General features: G+C 49.8%; 1 protein-coding gene and 1 long non-coding RNA gene across 6 annotated transcripts in view; one reads left to right on the forward strand and one right to left on the reverse strand.

The window, feature by feature from the left end:
- NR6A1 (nuclear receptor subfamily 6 group A member 1) overlaps positions 1–16,707 on the reverse strand; it is a 59,076-nt gene that overhangs the window by 18,588 nt on the left and 23,781 nt on the right. Inside the window, exon 1 of one of the 5 annotated variants that reach the window (XM_039382778.1) lies at positions 10,931–11,057. The exons of 3 other annotated variants lie outside the window; for them this stretch is intronic. In XM_039382778.1, the coding sequence (XP_039238712.1) occupies positions 10,931–10,946 (16 nt within the window). In that variant the 5' untranslated portion in view covers positions 10,947–11,057. Of the gene's footprint in view, positions 1–2,014; positions 2,218–10,930; positions 11,058–16,707 lie in introns of those variants that run through there. One more of the 5 variants, XM_027741287.2, reaches the window with a different exon arrangement.
- LOC113998515 lies at positions 4,036–5,802 on the forward strand. The gene is made up of 2 exons (XR_003544489.2): positions 4,036–4,225; positions 5,424–5,802. It is a non-coding gene; the product is annotated as an uncharacterized LOC113998515 (long non-coding RNA).

The following is a 16,707-nucleotide window of genomic DNA, read 5'->3' on the forward strand; positions in this document are numbered from 1 at the left end:
AACTCCCCCCTTGCTGCAGAGCAGTTGCATTGTCCAAACAAGCCCACCCCCAAACCAGGCGCCTTTGCTTCAGGGGCCTTTTTTTTTTTTTTTTAACTTACAATCGATGAACACAGGGATTAAATTTTCTGTGTGCCGGCCCCTGCTCTGGACAGAAGCGAGATCGGCACGCAGTGGGATGGGGCATCCCACTCGTGCTCCCCCCATCGACCCCGCACACGTGAGTTGGTCCCAGCCCCACGCTGGAGGCGGGAGAAGGCACCCGCGTCCTGCCTGGCCAGCCCGGCTCAAAGAGCAGATTGTGCTGCCCCAGGATCAGGCCGGCCTTGGCGAGAGCTGAATAGAATTAACCCTCTATGAACTAAAACAACAATTTTTTGTTGCCCAGCTGGGAGAAAGGTTAATTTAAAGGGACAACCCTCCTGAAAAAAAAAAAAAAAAAGGAGGAGAAAGAAAGAGGCGGCCTGCAACCTTATTCTCTGTACTGTAAAATGATGTTCTTCTCACAGAGAGTCGCATTTTAAAAAGCAGCGAGGGAGCACTGGAAAGAAAAGAGGAGAAACGCTGCACCAGAGGAATGGCCAGTGCATCTCACTCTGCTCTTGCTTTCCAGTAATGAAACCCCAAACTCGCAGTCTTATTCCCTCCTGACTCTGTTTCTGCCCAAGAAAAGTTCAGTCAAAAGAAAACCCTCATAAAAACCCAGAAATCATCAGCTGCTCTTTTTCGGGTCGGTATTAATCAAGAGCGGGCAGCTGATGAAACCCATCACCCTTCCCCGGCCTGGGACCCATCTCCATTTGCATATCAAAACCTCATCTGTGAAATGCAACTTCTCCCGGGCAGGGGAGCCCCGGCCGTGCTCCCTCACCCCGACACCCACCCCCGCGCCCCACGGCGCCCGGCGGGGCTGGGAGCGGCCGGGGGACACGGGGCGCTGCGGGACCCTCACCCCGCTCCATTGTGCGGGATGGGGAGAGGATGGATCCCTCGCTCCAGCCAGTTGTTGCACAAAGAGTTTGGAACAAAAGCCAGCGCACCAGAACGAGCCCGATGGCCGGGACGGCGGCCGGGGACAGGCACGAGGGTCCGGCCGCGCTGCCCCCGCTCACAGACCCGCTCCCGGCTTACGGTCGCTCTCCCGAGTGATCGACTTTCTCTAATCCAATTTAAGAAAAATAAAGCTCCGTGCGCGGTCCCTGCCCTCGCTCCGGCGCGGCTGCAAATCCGAATCAACGTCTGAATTAGACCATTAATTATTTTAATTGATACATTATAAAGCAATAATATGAAGAACTGACTTACCTGCCTAAAACCAATTCTCTTGCCCCTAATGAAGCTGTCTAGATGTGCAACCACAGAGAGCGATGCAGAATTAAGAAAACCTGAGCCTAAACCCACCCCCAGCAGTCCGGGCTGAGGGAGCAGGGCCTGGGCACAACTGGAATAGTGACTTCTCCAACGTGTGCTGCCAAACACACCATGTTCTCTCCTGAAATATTTCATCCTCGCTCTGAAGAGGAGCTTTGCCGCTGTTTTCACTCACAGGGGGTAAAAAAAGGCTGCAAATACCGGGGGGCAGCGACGGTCCCGGGAGAGCCGGGCAGGCGCTATCGAGCGCCTCCGTGACCCCGATACTATCAATAATTAACGATACTAAAAAAAGCTCCTCCAGATGGTCGGAGGGATTAGGAAGTTTTAAATATAAACAAAGTAAGCCACAAAACAAACTAATGCCCTCCCCTTTTTTTTTTTAATTGCATAATCCCGTTCGCAGCCCGGGGCCGCTCTGCCCGGCCCCGGGAGCCGGGAAAAAGGCAGCGAAAGGGGAAAGCCCGCACGGCTCCTTCTCCCCCGCGGGTCCGGACAGTCCCGACCCGCACGCCGCGCTCCGAGCCCCGCCGGCCGCGGCGCTGGGACGGGGCGGCCCCGGGCCGGTAGCGCCGGGGGGCGGCGGCCCCGGGCCCGCGCAGCCTCCGCGGCACCGCCCGGACAAAGGCCCGGCCCCGCTCACCTTCCATGCAGGTCGAGTCCCGCTTCATCCCCGGCCGGCTCTAGGGCCGCCTCATGGCGGCGGCGGCCGGGCAGCCCCGCTCGGCCATCGCCGCCGCCGCGGGCCGCCCTATGCTAACGACGTGATGTCAGCGCCGCCCCCGCCGCCCCGGCCCGCGGGGGGGCCGGGCCGACACACCGACCGGCCGACAGACACACCGACCGACCGACCGACTGACAGACAGACCGACTGACCGACCGACCGACAGACAGACCGACTGACCGACCGACTGACAGACAGACCGACTGACCGACCGACCGACAGACAGACCGACTGACCGACCGACTGACAGACAGACCGACTGACCGACCCACAGACTGACACACCGACCGACCGACAGACACACCGACCGACCGACCGACAGACAGACCGACTGACCGACCCACAGACTGACACACCGACCGACCGACTGACACACCGACCGACTGACTGACTGACACACCGACCGACCCACAGATTGACACATCAACAGACCGACTGACAGAGAGACCTACAGACCGACTGACAGACAGACCGACCCACAGACTGACACACCAACCGACTGACCAACTGACAGACCGACCCACAGACTGCCAGACCTGACCGCCTGACAGACCAACTGATCAACCATCTGATGGACAGACTGATCAACAGACCAACTAACCACTCAACTGAGCGACAGACCGACTGACCGACCGACTGACTGACCAACCACTGCCCCCGCCACAGGCACAGCCCAGGCAGTAGCCACCAGCTGTTGGACACTGGCCATCACCACCAACCACTGGCCATCAGCCACCAGCCATTGGCCACCGCCATAAGCCACCAGCTGTCCCCACTGGCCACCAGTCCCAAGCCAGAGCATGGCCACCACTTTGCATAGTCCTTCCACCAACTTCCAGGGCAGTCAAGAGAACTGCCCACTGCGGTATGAAACAGGTACCACTGACACACATCCCCCAGCAAAATGAGGGATCCCCAGTGTGAAAATACAGGTTGCCCAGAGAAGCTGTGGCTGCCCATCCCTGGAAGTGTTCAAGGCCAGGTTGGACAGGGCTTGGAGCAACCTGATCTAATGGAAGGTGTCCTGGGCCATGGCAGAGGGTATAATGAGATGGTCTTTAATGTCACTTCCACCCCAAACTGTTCTGGATTCTGTAACTCTATAAAAATTATTTCTTTATACTAATAACAACTCTTGGCCAAAACCTGATGTTTAGTTTTTAATCACAAGTGAAAAGCGAACTTGAGATCAATGAGTTTGACAACTCAGCAGACACAGGCAGCACCAGCCAACAGGCACAGCCACTCTCAAGCCAGTGTGGGCCAGATAGCACCATGCTGCTCTTGAGCAAACCCCTTCCCATGCCCACGCCTGGCAGAGCACTCCCAGGGCACAACCAGAGCTGCTGTGAACATGGAGTGGGCTACAGTGCAGTTCACCCGTCCTTAGGGCTGCAGACATGAGGTGCCTGATAAACTGTCCTGGTGCTCAGCTGTATTTGACCAAGCCCAAACAAATGCTCAACACACTGCGGCATTTAAGGGAATGCCCAAAAGCATTTCTGCTGATGCCCAATCCAACCTGTCCTCCAGATGTCTGGATGTCTCAAAACTGGCTCTCCTCAGAAGCCACAGTCTGCTCTGTTCCTCATCCTGAGGACTGCGGGGTTTAAATGCGCTCTCAGAAATGGCTGACTTAGAATAAACAAGGCACAGAGGCAACAAAAGAGGTCATATTTCACTTCTTCCCGAGCCTGAAATCTTATTGCTTTCTGGTGACATCCAGCAATGCAAATAACCTCGTGTGCATGCAGGGCAGAGCTCAGTGGCATCCTCCTGGCAGCCCAGGCACCCTGCTCTGGCTGACACCACCTGGGCAGGGGTCTGGCCACACGGTCTCAGAGGTCCCTGCCAACCCCAAACCCAACCTCAACCCTTCCGTGATTCTCTCTACTCATAATCCTGTTCTAACCCAGCATTTCTGCACAGCAGGTGCACTTGCAGGAGCAAGCTGTTGCCAGCCCGCCCTGCACCAGCCCAGTCTCTGGTTTGCTGATGCTGCAAATCCGTGCAGTTGCCGTGTGGGTCCGTGACACGCTCCTTGGACTGACCTCTCCTCTTCACCGTGGCAGTTCCCGGGGCTGGGCTGTGCGAGGAGCCGGTGCCGTGCCCTCGCAGCGCATGGCCAAGGTAAGCCAGGCCTGGCTGCACTATTGACACAGCTGTTTGCAATTGTGCTGCTCCCAACGCTCTGCATTCTTCATCCCATGTGAGCCCTCCGCTGGCTCCCGGCACCCCTCGGAGAAGTGTGACCAGAATGCAGAGCGCTTATTTTGTAACGCTGCAGTGTGATGTGGACACAGAGGGCTGAAATAAAGCAACTTAATCTCAGAATAACACAAAGTTGCTCCCACAACTGCTGTTGGGGCTCAAAACAGAGATACACCAAAAAAAAAAAACCCAAAAAACCCCCCAAACAACCAAAAAACCCCTCCTAATTCTGAAATTGCAATTATAAGACAAAACCTGGCTGGGAAAAGGGATGATTGCCCTAACAACCCAAATCTTCCAAATTACTCAAACTTGCATTAAATACGCATCACAGTTTGTCCATAATAAATCCCCAAGGGCAGAAAATAATTGCAGAGATCTGGAACTATTCTCTAAAATCAGAGGCCAAACTGGAAATGGGTAGAGGGCAGGCAAAGAGAAAGGAAAGATGAATTCCCTCATCTGACCCAAACAGCCTTGCAGCAAGTCTGGGCGAAGGAAAAAGAGAGTGGCTGGTTCTTATTTTGGCCTGAATCAGCCAATTCCCATGCCAGATGGAAAAAGCTGATGCTACCGTAACCAACATCTAAAATTTTAGAATGACACCAATTCATAACAGTAAAAGCCAAAACCATTGCCCAAAAATGGGCAAATGGCATTGCTGCCTGCAAGGGATTCATTGTCATGATTTAAAGCCATGAGGGATGGACATGGGAAGCAAGAGGAGGTGCTGCCTCTCTCCCCAGGCATGTGCCATGAGGCTGCCCTTCCAAAGAGAACGAATTCTTAAGACATGTGACGGTTTCAGAAATACAGAGCTAAACTGGAGTCACAAGACAGAGCCAAAATGGGTTGAACAGTGCCAGGCCAGGCCAGTGCAGGTCTCTCAAGACACTTTCTGCCAGTACCATCACTCACCACAGCCAATCCCTAAAAGCTTTGATGAAAACCCCAAATTTGGGCAGAGCAGGGCTGGCAGAGCCACGTGGCCCCAGGACAGGGGCAGCCCTTCCTCACTCTTGCTCTCCCACCCACAGCCACAGTTTCATAATTCCCAGGGCTCCAGCGAGGCTTTGCCCATTTTCATGACAATCGGGGCTCTGTTGTGTCCCTGCAGTTTGAGCCATCAGCCCCTTTGTGGCACGAACAAAGTCCGGGCTGTGGATAACAAAACCCAGCACATCTCGGCACTGAAGGCGACAAACCCCGAGCTGCCCCACACCACCGAGCTGGCCACGGACCAAACTACAACAACAAAGTGGATTTGATTTCAAGCAGCAAATAGATCCTAAGGAAATACTCAACTCCTGGCTTTGTTTTCATTTTATCAACAAATGGTGCCACTGGCAGCACCTCTGCTGTGCGACACCAACCGCCTGAGCCCGCGCGGTTCGGCAGGCGCAGGAACGGCCCCGTGCCAGGGAACAAGACCCCTGCACCAGAACCAACCTGGTTTGCAAATGTAGCTGAATAAATTATATAAATTCTGATGAATACATCTCAGCAGCCTCAGTACTGCGGACGTTACCGCTTCCAGCCACTGCAGTGAGAGGACTGGTTGCAGGTAAACACAGCACGTACTTTCCCCCAAAAATCTATTCCCCTCTCCCTATGTATGCAGGTATTTCAGAGAAAATTAATAAAAAAAAATATAAAATTTCTAGAAAAGCTGTGGAAGGAACTGCATGGAATGATAATAAATATCCACCTGACGTCCTGTGATAATGGTTTAACAACAGATCGGGTAATTCCTCTGCTCCCCAGCATTAAACGCACCAGGAGCGTGGAGTTAATAATTCTGCTGAAGGTGGTCACTTGGTGCACATAAAATTAAGCAATTTCCTCCTTCTTGCTAGTTTGATAGGTCACTGTGTAAATAGAATCCTCTTATCAGTTTCCAGAGTTATCTGTTTTTTATATTTTTATTTGCCTGGCTACCGAATTTGCCGTCCCAGTCTATTGAGCGTTTGCAAGAAGCGTTTCATTGCACCTCCCTTGGTGGGTGACAAACAGCAGAGAGAGCTCTGTGTAACAGAGGAAAAGGCAGGGGGAGGTTAAGGGCTCCTCAGAAAGGTCGCCTTCAGAGGAAAAAAGGAAAACAAATGGGATTGTAGGCATGGGAAGTATATGGTTTTACTGCCTTAGCAGGAAAGTACAAGAAAGGAGAATTGCAAAGGGAGAAGCTTTACATTTCTATGAGCAGGCAATTGAGCTCCATTCCCTTCCTATGGGATGACTCCATCCATTCTGGGAGCATATCTCCTGTAACTCCCAGTAACCAAATCAGGTCACACAATGTCAGATCATTCTGGAAAACATGGGGAAGTCCTTGGGCTGGGTCCCCATTGCAAATGTCAGCCCTGCAGTTGCATTATACTTTGAAGATAAACTTTCAGAGATCTACCCAGACAAGACCTTCCAGCCTTTGCCTGAATTTGAGCAGGAAGAGGATGATGGTGAAATAACTGAGGACTCTGATGAAGATTTTATACAACCGTGTAGAAAATACCTAAAATCAGATGAGAGACCAGTGCATAGAAAATAATCTAATGATATGGACCTGAAATTTATTGTAAAAACTGTTATTTAAGTGTTCCTGGAATATTATTATCAGAACCAAGCGCTGCACAGCCAGGGCAACAGTGGGCCCAGGGCAGGATCCGACCCTCACACCCCCATCCTCCTGTGGTCAGTTCTTTCTCCCACAGGCTGAACTGCAGGCACAGAATCCATCAAGCAAACACTGGGTGCAGCAGCAGGGCTTTGTCCCAGCATATCCCACCCACAGAACCAGTGCACCCATCAACAGCGTGGGCACAAATGAGCCAAAAGCTTTTCATCCCAAACCTGGGCAGAAAATTATGTTTAGCAGGATGCAGGAAATGAGGAGAGGCCCATGGGGCAGGAGGCAGAGAGTATCTCCTGGGTTTGAAGAGGCAGAAAAAGTTTTGTGCATTAAAGTGATAAACTGAAAAGCCAAAAGATGATTTTACGGCTGACTTAGACAAACTGGATTCGCACAGCTACAGCAGCCTGCTGCAGTTGCTGATGTTTTTAATAATATCAACAACAGACCAACTTTGTTATTATAAGTGTAATTATTATAGTTCTCAGCACTATTTACAAATCACAGTTTGGTGCTGAGCAGCAATTTTTTGTATACCCAGGGAAAAACAAACAAACAAACAGTGAGGATGTTTCCTCAAATTTCAGGTCAGATGGCAAAACAAAGAGGAAAAAACCTTCAGAACTACAGATGTAGATCCTGTACCTGCACCAACACATTGCTGTGACCACAGAGGCTCAGGAGCTGCTTTGGATCATTAGGAGCTGGAGCAAGTCCTGTTTGGGAACAACCTGGCTGCTCCATGCCTCTCATATACCGTGTGTGGAATGCAGAGGTGGCACCTCGTTACTCTGTGGAGAGACGTGGGGGACGTGTGGGACGGGGCTGCGATGCCAAGCACAGGGAGAGCATCCTTGGTGTGGCAGGGCTGTCACCAGGCACAGAGAAACGCCTGGATTCTATGGAAAGGGAGAAAACATCGACAATCCTCACCCTTGGGCTTCACAGCAGGTTTAACACGTGCTGTGCTGAAGGGTTCCTGTGGGCTTGCGGAGATGGGCCCCCAGCCCCGACCCCGGGCAGGGGCTCAGCCCCTCCACACCCGCTGCCCCTTCCCCGGGCGATGGTGCCGCGGCAGGGCCAGCGCTGCCCCCGCAGGCCGGACAGGCCGGACAGGAGCTGGACAGGAGCTGGACAGGAGCTGGACAGGAGAGGGCAGCATCCGACCGGCGGACACGGCCGGGCCGCGGGGACCCCGGAGCGCCGCCACCAGAGCCACGGACCCGCGGAACGGGCTGGGCTGGAAGGGACCCACGAGGATCACCCAGCGCAAGTCTTGGCCCTGCACAGACACCCCGAGAGTCCCGCGGACTGGGCACGCCGCGGATCGGGCTCGGCAGAGCCGAGCACAGTCCATACGAACCTGCATTTCAGCACCAGCTCCGGCCTCAGCTTTGGGGCGAGAGCCCTCCTGGCCCCAGCACTGCCCCGAACAGCTCTGCAGCATCCTCACCTCCGGGGTGCCAAGACGCAAATGGGTCCTGCTCATGGGCTGGCACCTTGGTTTTATTTTTACTGCAATTAGCTCTCCTGTCATTAGGAGTAGGTATTTAAGATGTCCTTTTTTCCCCCCCAATCTTCTTTGAGTATTCCATTTAACTTGTCGAAGTTTGTAATCCTTTTTTTTTTTTTAACAAGAAAAGGAAAAGCTGATCAGAAAAGTCCTTCCAGAATTTACAAACACGGGAATAAAATTATGGAGGAACCATCTGGTATACCCTGACAATACCCCCAGACTTCCCCTTTGTTCCCAGGTAGTCGGCCAAGAATACATCCATGCAGAAAACAGCATATTGCACTCAAAAAAACTCCATCACCCCAACTCTCAGCTTCTGTAAGAACCCCTGCCAACACCTCAGCTTGGAGACTGACGATTTACCACCTAAAACATATCTCACCGCAACCCCCTATAAACCACAATTACTTCTCGAGATGTTGGCAAGTTGAAATAAAATTGTGAAATGTCAAAATCTACGGAAAATATATTTGTTAGAATGGCAAGGGCAACTGAGGGAAGAGAAAGTGGCATGGGACAACAGGGCAGGAGAAATCCCATACTCAACAAATTCTTATGTAAATTCAGTTTCCTTTCTAGAGGGCTTCAAAGTAGAAAGGAAAGGCAACCAGCACAGCAAGGTGGCCCAGTGACACACCTGGCCCTGTTTTAGGGGGAGGAGGGTCCATGATTTGTCATCCCCTTTCGCTGTCCAGCCACAATGTGAAAGGCCCAGCTCAAAGCTGCAGTGGTGGCTCCTCAAGAAAAATGCTTTCATAATTTTGTTTCTGCTATTGCAGATGTGAGGGAAATGTTGCCATGAGCTACACAGGTTGTCCTGGCTGCAAAGTCAATTCCTTGTGTGCACAGCAGGTCCCGTGATTTCAGCACAACACGGCACAGGAGGACAGTGCTTGGGAAGTTAAATCTCTGTATTCAGTCCACTCCTTTGGAGGAGCCTGGAAATCTGGGTACTTCTGCTCTGCTCCCCCCTCCTACTAATATTGCTCCCACTTCTGAACGAGGTAAGAGCTGAATCCTGAAAAAATACCTTTTACCTCCCTGTATTCCTTCTGCTAAACCCGATCCTCATCCTTTCCTTCTGATAAACTAGATAATTCACACATCACCTCTACCAGCTGCTCCTAGGCCCAGATACCACCCACCCCAGACAGCACGAGGTCCCAAATTAAGATGTACGTGACTCAAAGAAGAGCCAATTTTATTAGACTAACACCAGAGGAAGAAAATCTTCCATCTTCCTGTCGTTCGTGAAGCCTCACAGGACAAAGTATTCCCATGCCTGCTCCTGACAGGGAGCGAGCCTGCCCCGGTGCAGGGACTGCTGCTTTGGGTGTAAAGGCTGAATCCAACATGCAGTATTTAAGACAATTAGGTTTTCAAAGAAACTACACTAAACATTTCTTTCATGTGTAATCAAATTATGTTAAAGCAAACCTCATAATTTAAACCATTCCATTGGTCAGCTCCTATTTGTTTTCCCTGCACCCTCATTTTTGCTCCAGATCTGTCACATTACATTAACACCTTTCCTACTCACTGCCTACAGAAATAACAGCCTTCGACATGCCTGCACAATCCATTTGTCCTGCTCTAATTACTTTTTGACATAGCCTCTTCTGCTGTTATCTTGCCTTTTCTGACCTCTGTCTGTATTAAAGCCATTTAAAACAATCTTTAAACTCGGTATCTATTGTGATGTGTCTTATATGATACTGCTGGAGTATCAGTCAGCAACATTTTGTAAATCAAATATTTAAATCTATGGTAATAAGATAATGTACTTGAGCTGGAAAGCTACTGCATGGTAGTAACAGCTACAACTGGCTGCTCACAACACAAGCCCCCAGGACTGCAGCACATTTTCAGGATGGAATTCCCATAGTCATAAAACTGTTCTACATAGGGAAGCTGCTCAAAGATAAACAGGTCTTCTGTGTACTAAGGAATTTCCTTTAATTTCACGAATGGGGAGGAAAGCAGGAGAAACTGAGAAAAGTGGTCATCCTGCACAAACAAACCCAAACAACCTCCAGACAGACTGAGCAGACAGGAAGAGGAGCAGGCAGGCTGCACCAACAATGCAGCCCATGACAAATCACACTCTTCTCCAAACCCAGAGAAGAAACCATGAATCTCTAATCCCAATATCCCTCTGTTTTCATCAAGCCCATTCAAAAACTGTGCCCTCATTTTCTTTTGCGGTGATTCACAGATGATGAACCTCTAATTACCAGCTACTTCCCTGGCTGAAGCAGCAGAGGATCTGCTCCGTGCCAAGTGTCTGCTTCGGAGTCAAGAACTTATTCCACATGGTGGAACTAATTTTTTGGATATCAAGTTGATCCCAACGTACACACGTCTCACTATACAGCCTAACTACATCTTCACATGCTATTTTCCACATGATCCAGCCTCATGCTAACTTAATTGGTAGCTAGTCAATATTTTACTCACATTAGAAGAGACTTCTCAAACCTACATTTGCTCTGGTTCATTTACAGGGTAATTATCCAGTTCACACCAAGTCTGGTCTTCTAGATCCAGCCAGTGCAGACACAGGCACAGCTCTGCTGGGAAAACACAGCTCTATACTTTGTCTTCCAGATGACAGCACTATAAAACCAACGGGGGACAAAACCAGAGTCAATTAAAATACATTAAATGCAATGCAACAATTCTATGATTTGTCATACAGATTTTATTTCTTTGAATTCCTCTAACTGTGTCCTCAGGACATTAAATCCCATGAATGCTGTGTAAAGCTCTTCTCACAACACTTTCCTATGCTCATTTTTATTTTCCCCTTTTTCTTTCCTGTCAGCAGCCCTGACCACAAACCTCAGCCTCATTAAGGCATCTCAACAGAGAAGGGACCCGTGGATCCAGGACCAGAGCAGTCTGCTGGAAAAGCAGGAGTGTGAGATGCTGCTGTGCTGGAGCACAGCTGATGGAATGGCTTTTCAGCAATACTGACCTTGCAGGACATCTAGTAGCAGGAGTGGGTCATGCTGAAACATTGATTACTGAAACAGTGAGTACACAGGGGACCAAAACCAACAGACACCAGACCTGGAACTGAGGCCGTAGATATTTCCAAATTTCGTGCCTCATGAGTGAAGAGGCTCCAAGCTCCTCTGTACAGTGGCATGGAACAGCATCTCCAGAGCAGCCGCAGGCAAAGTCAGGGACTTAATTCCTTGTGCAGGAACCTCGTGCTAGGAGGACACCCACATTAGGACTGTGATTAGTTCTTAACAGATGCCTCTAAATTGCCTGCTGGAGGAAGCCACCTTTCCCCGTGACTGATGCTGGCCCCCGAATTAGGGGGGTTGATTTCCCCTCATTAAGCCTGTCCTGAGCTGCTCTCTGCGGGAACAACCGGCCTCACCACGGCTCCCACCGCAGCTCCAGAGAAACACTGGAACCTCAGGGGACCCCCGCGACCGCCCTGGCTTTCCTGGCTTTGGGAATGTGAGGATGGCAGATCAGCTGAACCAAACGAGCTCTCCCCGTTCCTTCTCAGAGCGCTCTGTGTGTGCTGGACAGACAGACAGACAGACAGAGCTCCCTTCCCAGCTCTCCCGGCCTCGCTGGCTGCCGACCATTTCCATAAATCCTCCCACAATGCAGCGCAGCGGGTTTAGCCGGAGGGATCCTCCGCAGCACGGGGTGCTGTGAGAAATGTGAGATGGTTGTAGAGGAAACATGTAAGATTCGGATTTGAAATTAAAATGATCTGCCCCAACAACAGCGCCTGGATTTCTACATTAAATTTTTGACATTCCAATGGTATGATATGTTCGTGTTGCTCACCCAGGATAATCCCACACGATTTTTAGAAGTTAAAAATTAAAATCTGCGGTAGGGTTTTTATCATATATCTTGGAAACAAGGCAAATAGAAAACTCCCAGTGCTCACCACCAGGCATCTTATCAGCAGAAACTACGGGGCTCTTTGTGCTGTGTTGTGATGACTTTGCAGCACACGTACTCCTGAAAACAGCCCTTGCTACTCACAGGAGACACCCTCGATGCTCAGATCCACAGATCTCACGGTGAGGTGCCACATCGGGTGTCAGAACAGCCTAAATCACATCCAGCAAGTTCCTACGCCAAATTTAGCAAACTGTGCTCAAACTACGTCTACAGGAGCTATTGTAAGATGTTAGATAAGGGCCACACCGGGATTACATACAGTCAATATTTGGTTAAATCAGGAATTACACTTATAAGTTCCGGAGATACAAATGTCACTTAACAAAACAGAACATAAATACCCACAGGGCAGTAACCCTCTTCTTTGAAGCAAAAGAGACATCCAGCTTTTCCTGTGTGAGTCTTGCCGAGGCCTAATTACATTATCGCTTGTTATTTGTAACAAAATATAAACATTTCCCTCATGCCCCCAGACCACAATCACAGAGGAACCCCTGCACCCCCACGTCAGTATATACTGTCATGTAGGATATAAAGCACTCTGACCTAGTCTCATCCACCCACTAAACTGCTCCAAAGTTTTCCTTGCACGTATTCTCTGCAAGTCCAGGGAGAAGCTGCTTTCTGCACTGGCAATACAGCGAGCAGGGTGACAGTCTAACATGGTGTCCTGCTGAGATCCAAGAATAGCAATGCCTTAAAAGGCAGCGATGTTGAGATCACAAGGAAAAGAGAATTAGGGCACAGCTGTGGAGTTCTGTAGGCTAAAACATAGACTCAATATGTCAGAGAAAATTAAATCACAGAGCTACATGTAATTTCTAGTCTCATTTGGAACTTCGCTGTAGCTGTGCAGAATTTGTGCTCGGGTCATACATGTGAGTCGCTGTGTTTCTGCACACAGGAATAAAACATGAAGTTAATTTAAAAAGAGAAAACAAAGGAGTTATATGCAGCAGAAACATCTATGTTTGAAGGATGTGTACATGCTATTGCAGCTCACCCACAGTTCCGTGGGCAGCTCTGGAGGACAGGCAGCAAAGCCCCAGCCCCACCTGTGACACCAGCAGAGCTCACAGCCTCACCTGCACACAAAACAAAGACAAACTGACCCAACACACACAACAGATCTGAAAAACGCCTGCTTTCCTGTGATCCTCAGACAAGGGAAAGGGACCCTTCCTCAAAAATGAAGGTACCAAAACTGATAACAAACTTTTGCATAGGCTTTCCTCTCGAAGAAGTGGTTACATTTTACAGAATGATATCTATATATAAATTTTCCAGTATTTCTTATCCTTGAAGCCCAGTACCAGCTTCTCCTCTGAAAGCATTCAATATCCACACAATGCAGTCCATTATCCTCTGCCAATATCTACTATTGCAATCTGAGTCCAACTAATGAATTTTTTGGGATATCAGGGTTTGTGCCTTGAGCTGGGAGGTTGGTGCCTTATATCCAGTGTCTTCTCCCCAGCTCCAGAGAAACCTCTGAAAGCCACTGTGGCAGAGACCAGCACAGCTGTTAGATGGTAAGAACTGTGGATTCCTTGGGAGTCCCTGGATAAACAGCTGGCCTTTGGGCAGAGCAGGACAGGCTGGACCCAGGGAGCAGCTGAGCAGTGTCTCACCTGCATGAGTCCAGGCTTTACCAGAGCAGCAGACTGAAATTACCTCTTTAAAAGGCTCTAAAGGCCAGGGACAGATAAGACAGAAGATGGAGGAGATAAAAGAAGATGCTAACAAGGGAGCAAGAGACTGATTGGGGTGAGGATTAGATGGCCAGGCTTTCCTAAATCACTGGTACTTGAGCACTGTGGTGGTACAGAACAGCAAGAAAACAGAGGTAGGAAGCTGCAGTAATTACCTGTGTTGAGCTAAGTGTGTTTCCTGTGGAGCTCACAGAGCATGGCTGATCTGTTGGTATCAGCCATCCTTTGTCCCTAAGGAGGTAAATTATACCTCTGATTTGTATATGAAAGTTCAATAACTCTTAATGGTTATGCTTGACTGCAGACAGAGCTGTGGACTAACATCTCCAGGAGTCAATTCCTATGAAGGGGTAATACATGGAGAGATTTCACAAAGTGAGAGAGTTCAGCAGCCAACAGCCAGGGAGAAGTGAAAACAAGCCAGGGAGGGATGTGCAGGGGCGGCACAGGGAGTGTCTGGCAGGGGGACGGGGCTCAGCAGGATGGGACCTGTTGACCCCTCGACCCCATCTAGCAGGTGGCATCCCTGCCCGTGGCAATGAGGTTGGAATTAGATGATCTTTAAGGTCCCTTCCAACCCAAGCTGTTCTATGATTCTATGACCCACCTCCTACTGCTGGAGTTCCAGAGCAGTGCGCACATGGCACTGCTCCAGAGGAGGAGGAATGCACCGTGATAGCCATCACATGGGGAAGGAGATAACCCAGGAGTGCAGGAGATGAGCAGAAGGGGTGTGTGAATTCAGTCTGCAGTGATGGAGGAGAGAAGCTCTTCTCTCTCTCTTCTTGGAAACTGCCAATACTGGGAAGGGTTAACAGGGCAGTCCCCGAGGACGGGCGCTGCACGCAGGGGCACACGTGCACTCCACGATTTAATTAACAGAGAAAACGCCAAACGTTGGAGACGAATTTCTTTTCCCGAGCAGGACTATGTATTACCTACTTTAAGCACAGCCCGGTTCATGCATATGCAACGTTCTCCACAAACACCGCACGTGGTGCGGGAAACAATCCCGTAGATGAGGATGCGAAAGGAGGTCACTAATTCTCTCGGAATATCTCCGGGATGCAGGCGCGGCGGCCCCGCACGCGATCCGTGCCCACCGCGGGGTCCCGGCGCTGCCCGCCCGGCTGTGCCAGCGCCGCCCGCCCTGACCCACTTTCCCGCAGCATTTCTGCATAGCGACAGAGGTCCGAGCAGGACAAGTGTCACCTCCCAGCCCACGGGATTCTCCGTTCCCTACTGCTTCCACTGCAAGGATGTGCCCGGCATTTACACGCAGGCACACACGAGCACTCGGCACTGCACACAAATGTAAGTAAACACAGAAGTGCCAGGAAGAGAAGGAATCACAACAACAAAATCCCGTTCTTGTTTGCAGAATATTCCTCTGAAGTAGGCACAGGGCTATGACAGCGGCTACATGAATATCCATCTCATGGATCCTCCCTGGAAGAAGCCTGGCAGTTCCATTCCGGCCAAAGCTCTTTTAAAGGGACTTTGCTCATTTCTGGCTGGTCTGAGCATTCCTGTTGCCCCGAACCAATCCTGCCCTTTCCCTTCCACCAAAAGGAATCCTAATGCACTGAGCCACCCAGAAAATTACAATTCCTTCATTACCCCCAGCCAAAGCTCTGACACTGTGAGGAAATGCATTTTCCCACTCCAAGCCCCTCACACCTCTCGTACTGTCCTATTTCCTACTCTCTCAGTCCCTATGGAATTACAGTGTATTGACTGCAGATGCACTGGCAGTTCTGATGTCATCTCAAGGTTTTTTCTTTTTTATTTTTTTCTAGGTGAAGCATCTATATTTCCTCTGTTCTGAAATTTTGTGCTGAAACTATAACAAGCCAAAAATCTCTTCAATGGGAAATTTCACAAGCAGAGGATTATGACTTCAGCTCCAGAATAAGCAGCAGGAGCAGATGGAACTCTTCAGAAACAATGATTCCATTTTCATGCAAATTTCCTTAGTAGTTAAAAAAAGACGAGGAAGAAAAAAAACCACCAAGATATCAGAATGGTTTCTAAATGGAAGGTTTTTGAATGATGCTAAAAGCAAAGGGTTGGTAGCTCTCCACAATCCCAAGCATTTTAGCAGCAGCCAGTGGAAAAAAAAAGAAAAACCATGACAAACTAAACCCAGACTCCATCCCCTCTCAGAGTCAGGATAAGGGAAAGGGAAAATGGAGTGAGAGTGTATTTTAGGTTTTATGATTTTCAACATCCTCGGTTTTGTGCTAATGCACACTTCAGAGCTAATTCTTATGCTCTTTAGGAGCACAGGCTTCATTCATGAAGCAGCATGACAAAAATTCTTTATCCACTTGATGACTACAGAAGGTGACAGGCAGCGAGGCGCAGCAGCCACGGGGACCCTGTCGGAGTGCTAACCTGCAGCGCTGCTCCTCGAGCACAGCGCTCCCCTGATTGCAGCAGCACACACATGCATTTTTCATAGCCCAAATGTGGAAACCCAGCCAATTCTTTTGTTATTAATACTGGCAGCATACCCTAAACAACAAATAATGCACAGAGTTAGCAGACCCCATTTCTGGCTCTTCTACTGACTTCTTACTCAGTTTTGGTCTTGTGCCTTCCTTTT

Source organism: Pipra filicauda, unplaced genomic scaffold (genome assembly GCF_003945595.2).
Source record: "Pipra filicauda isolate LSUMZ 115617 unplaced genomic scaffold, ASM394559v2 scaffold100_size2392355_pilon, whole genome shotgun sequence".
Lineage (NCBI taxonomy): Eukaryota > Metazoa > Chordata > Aves > Passeriformes > Pipridae > Pipra > Pipra filicauda.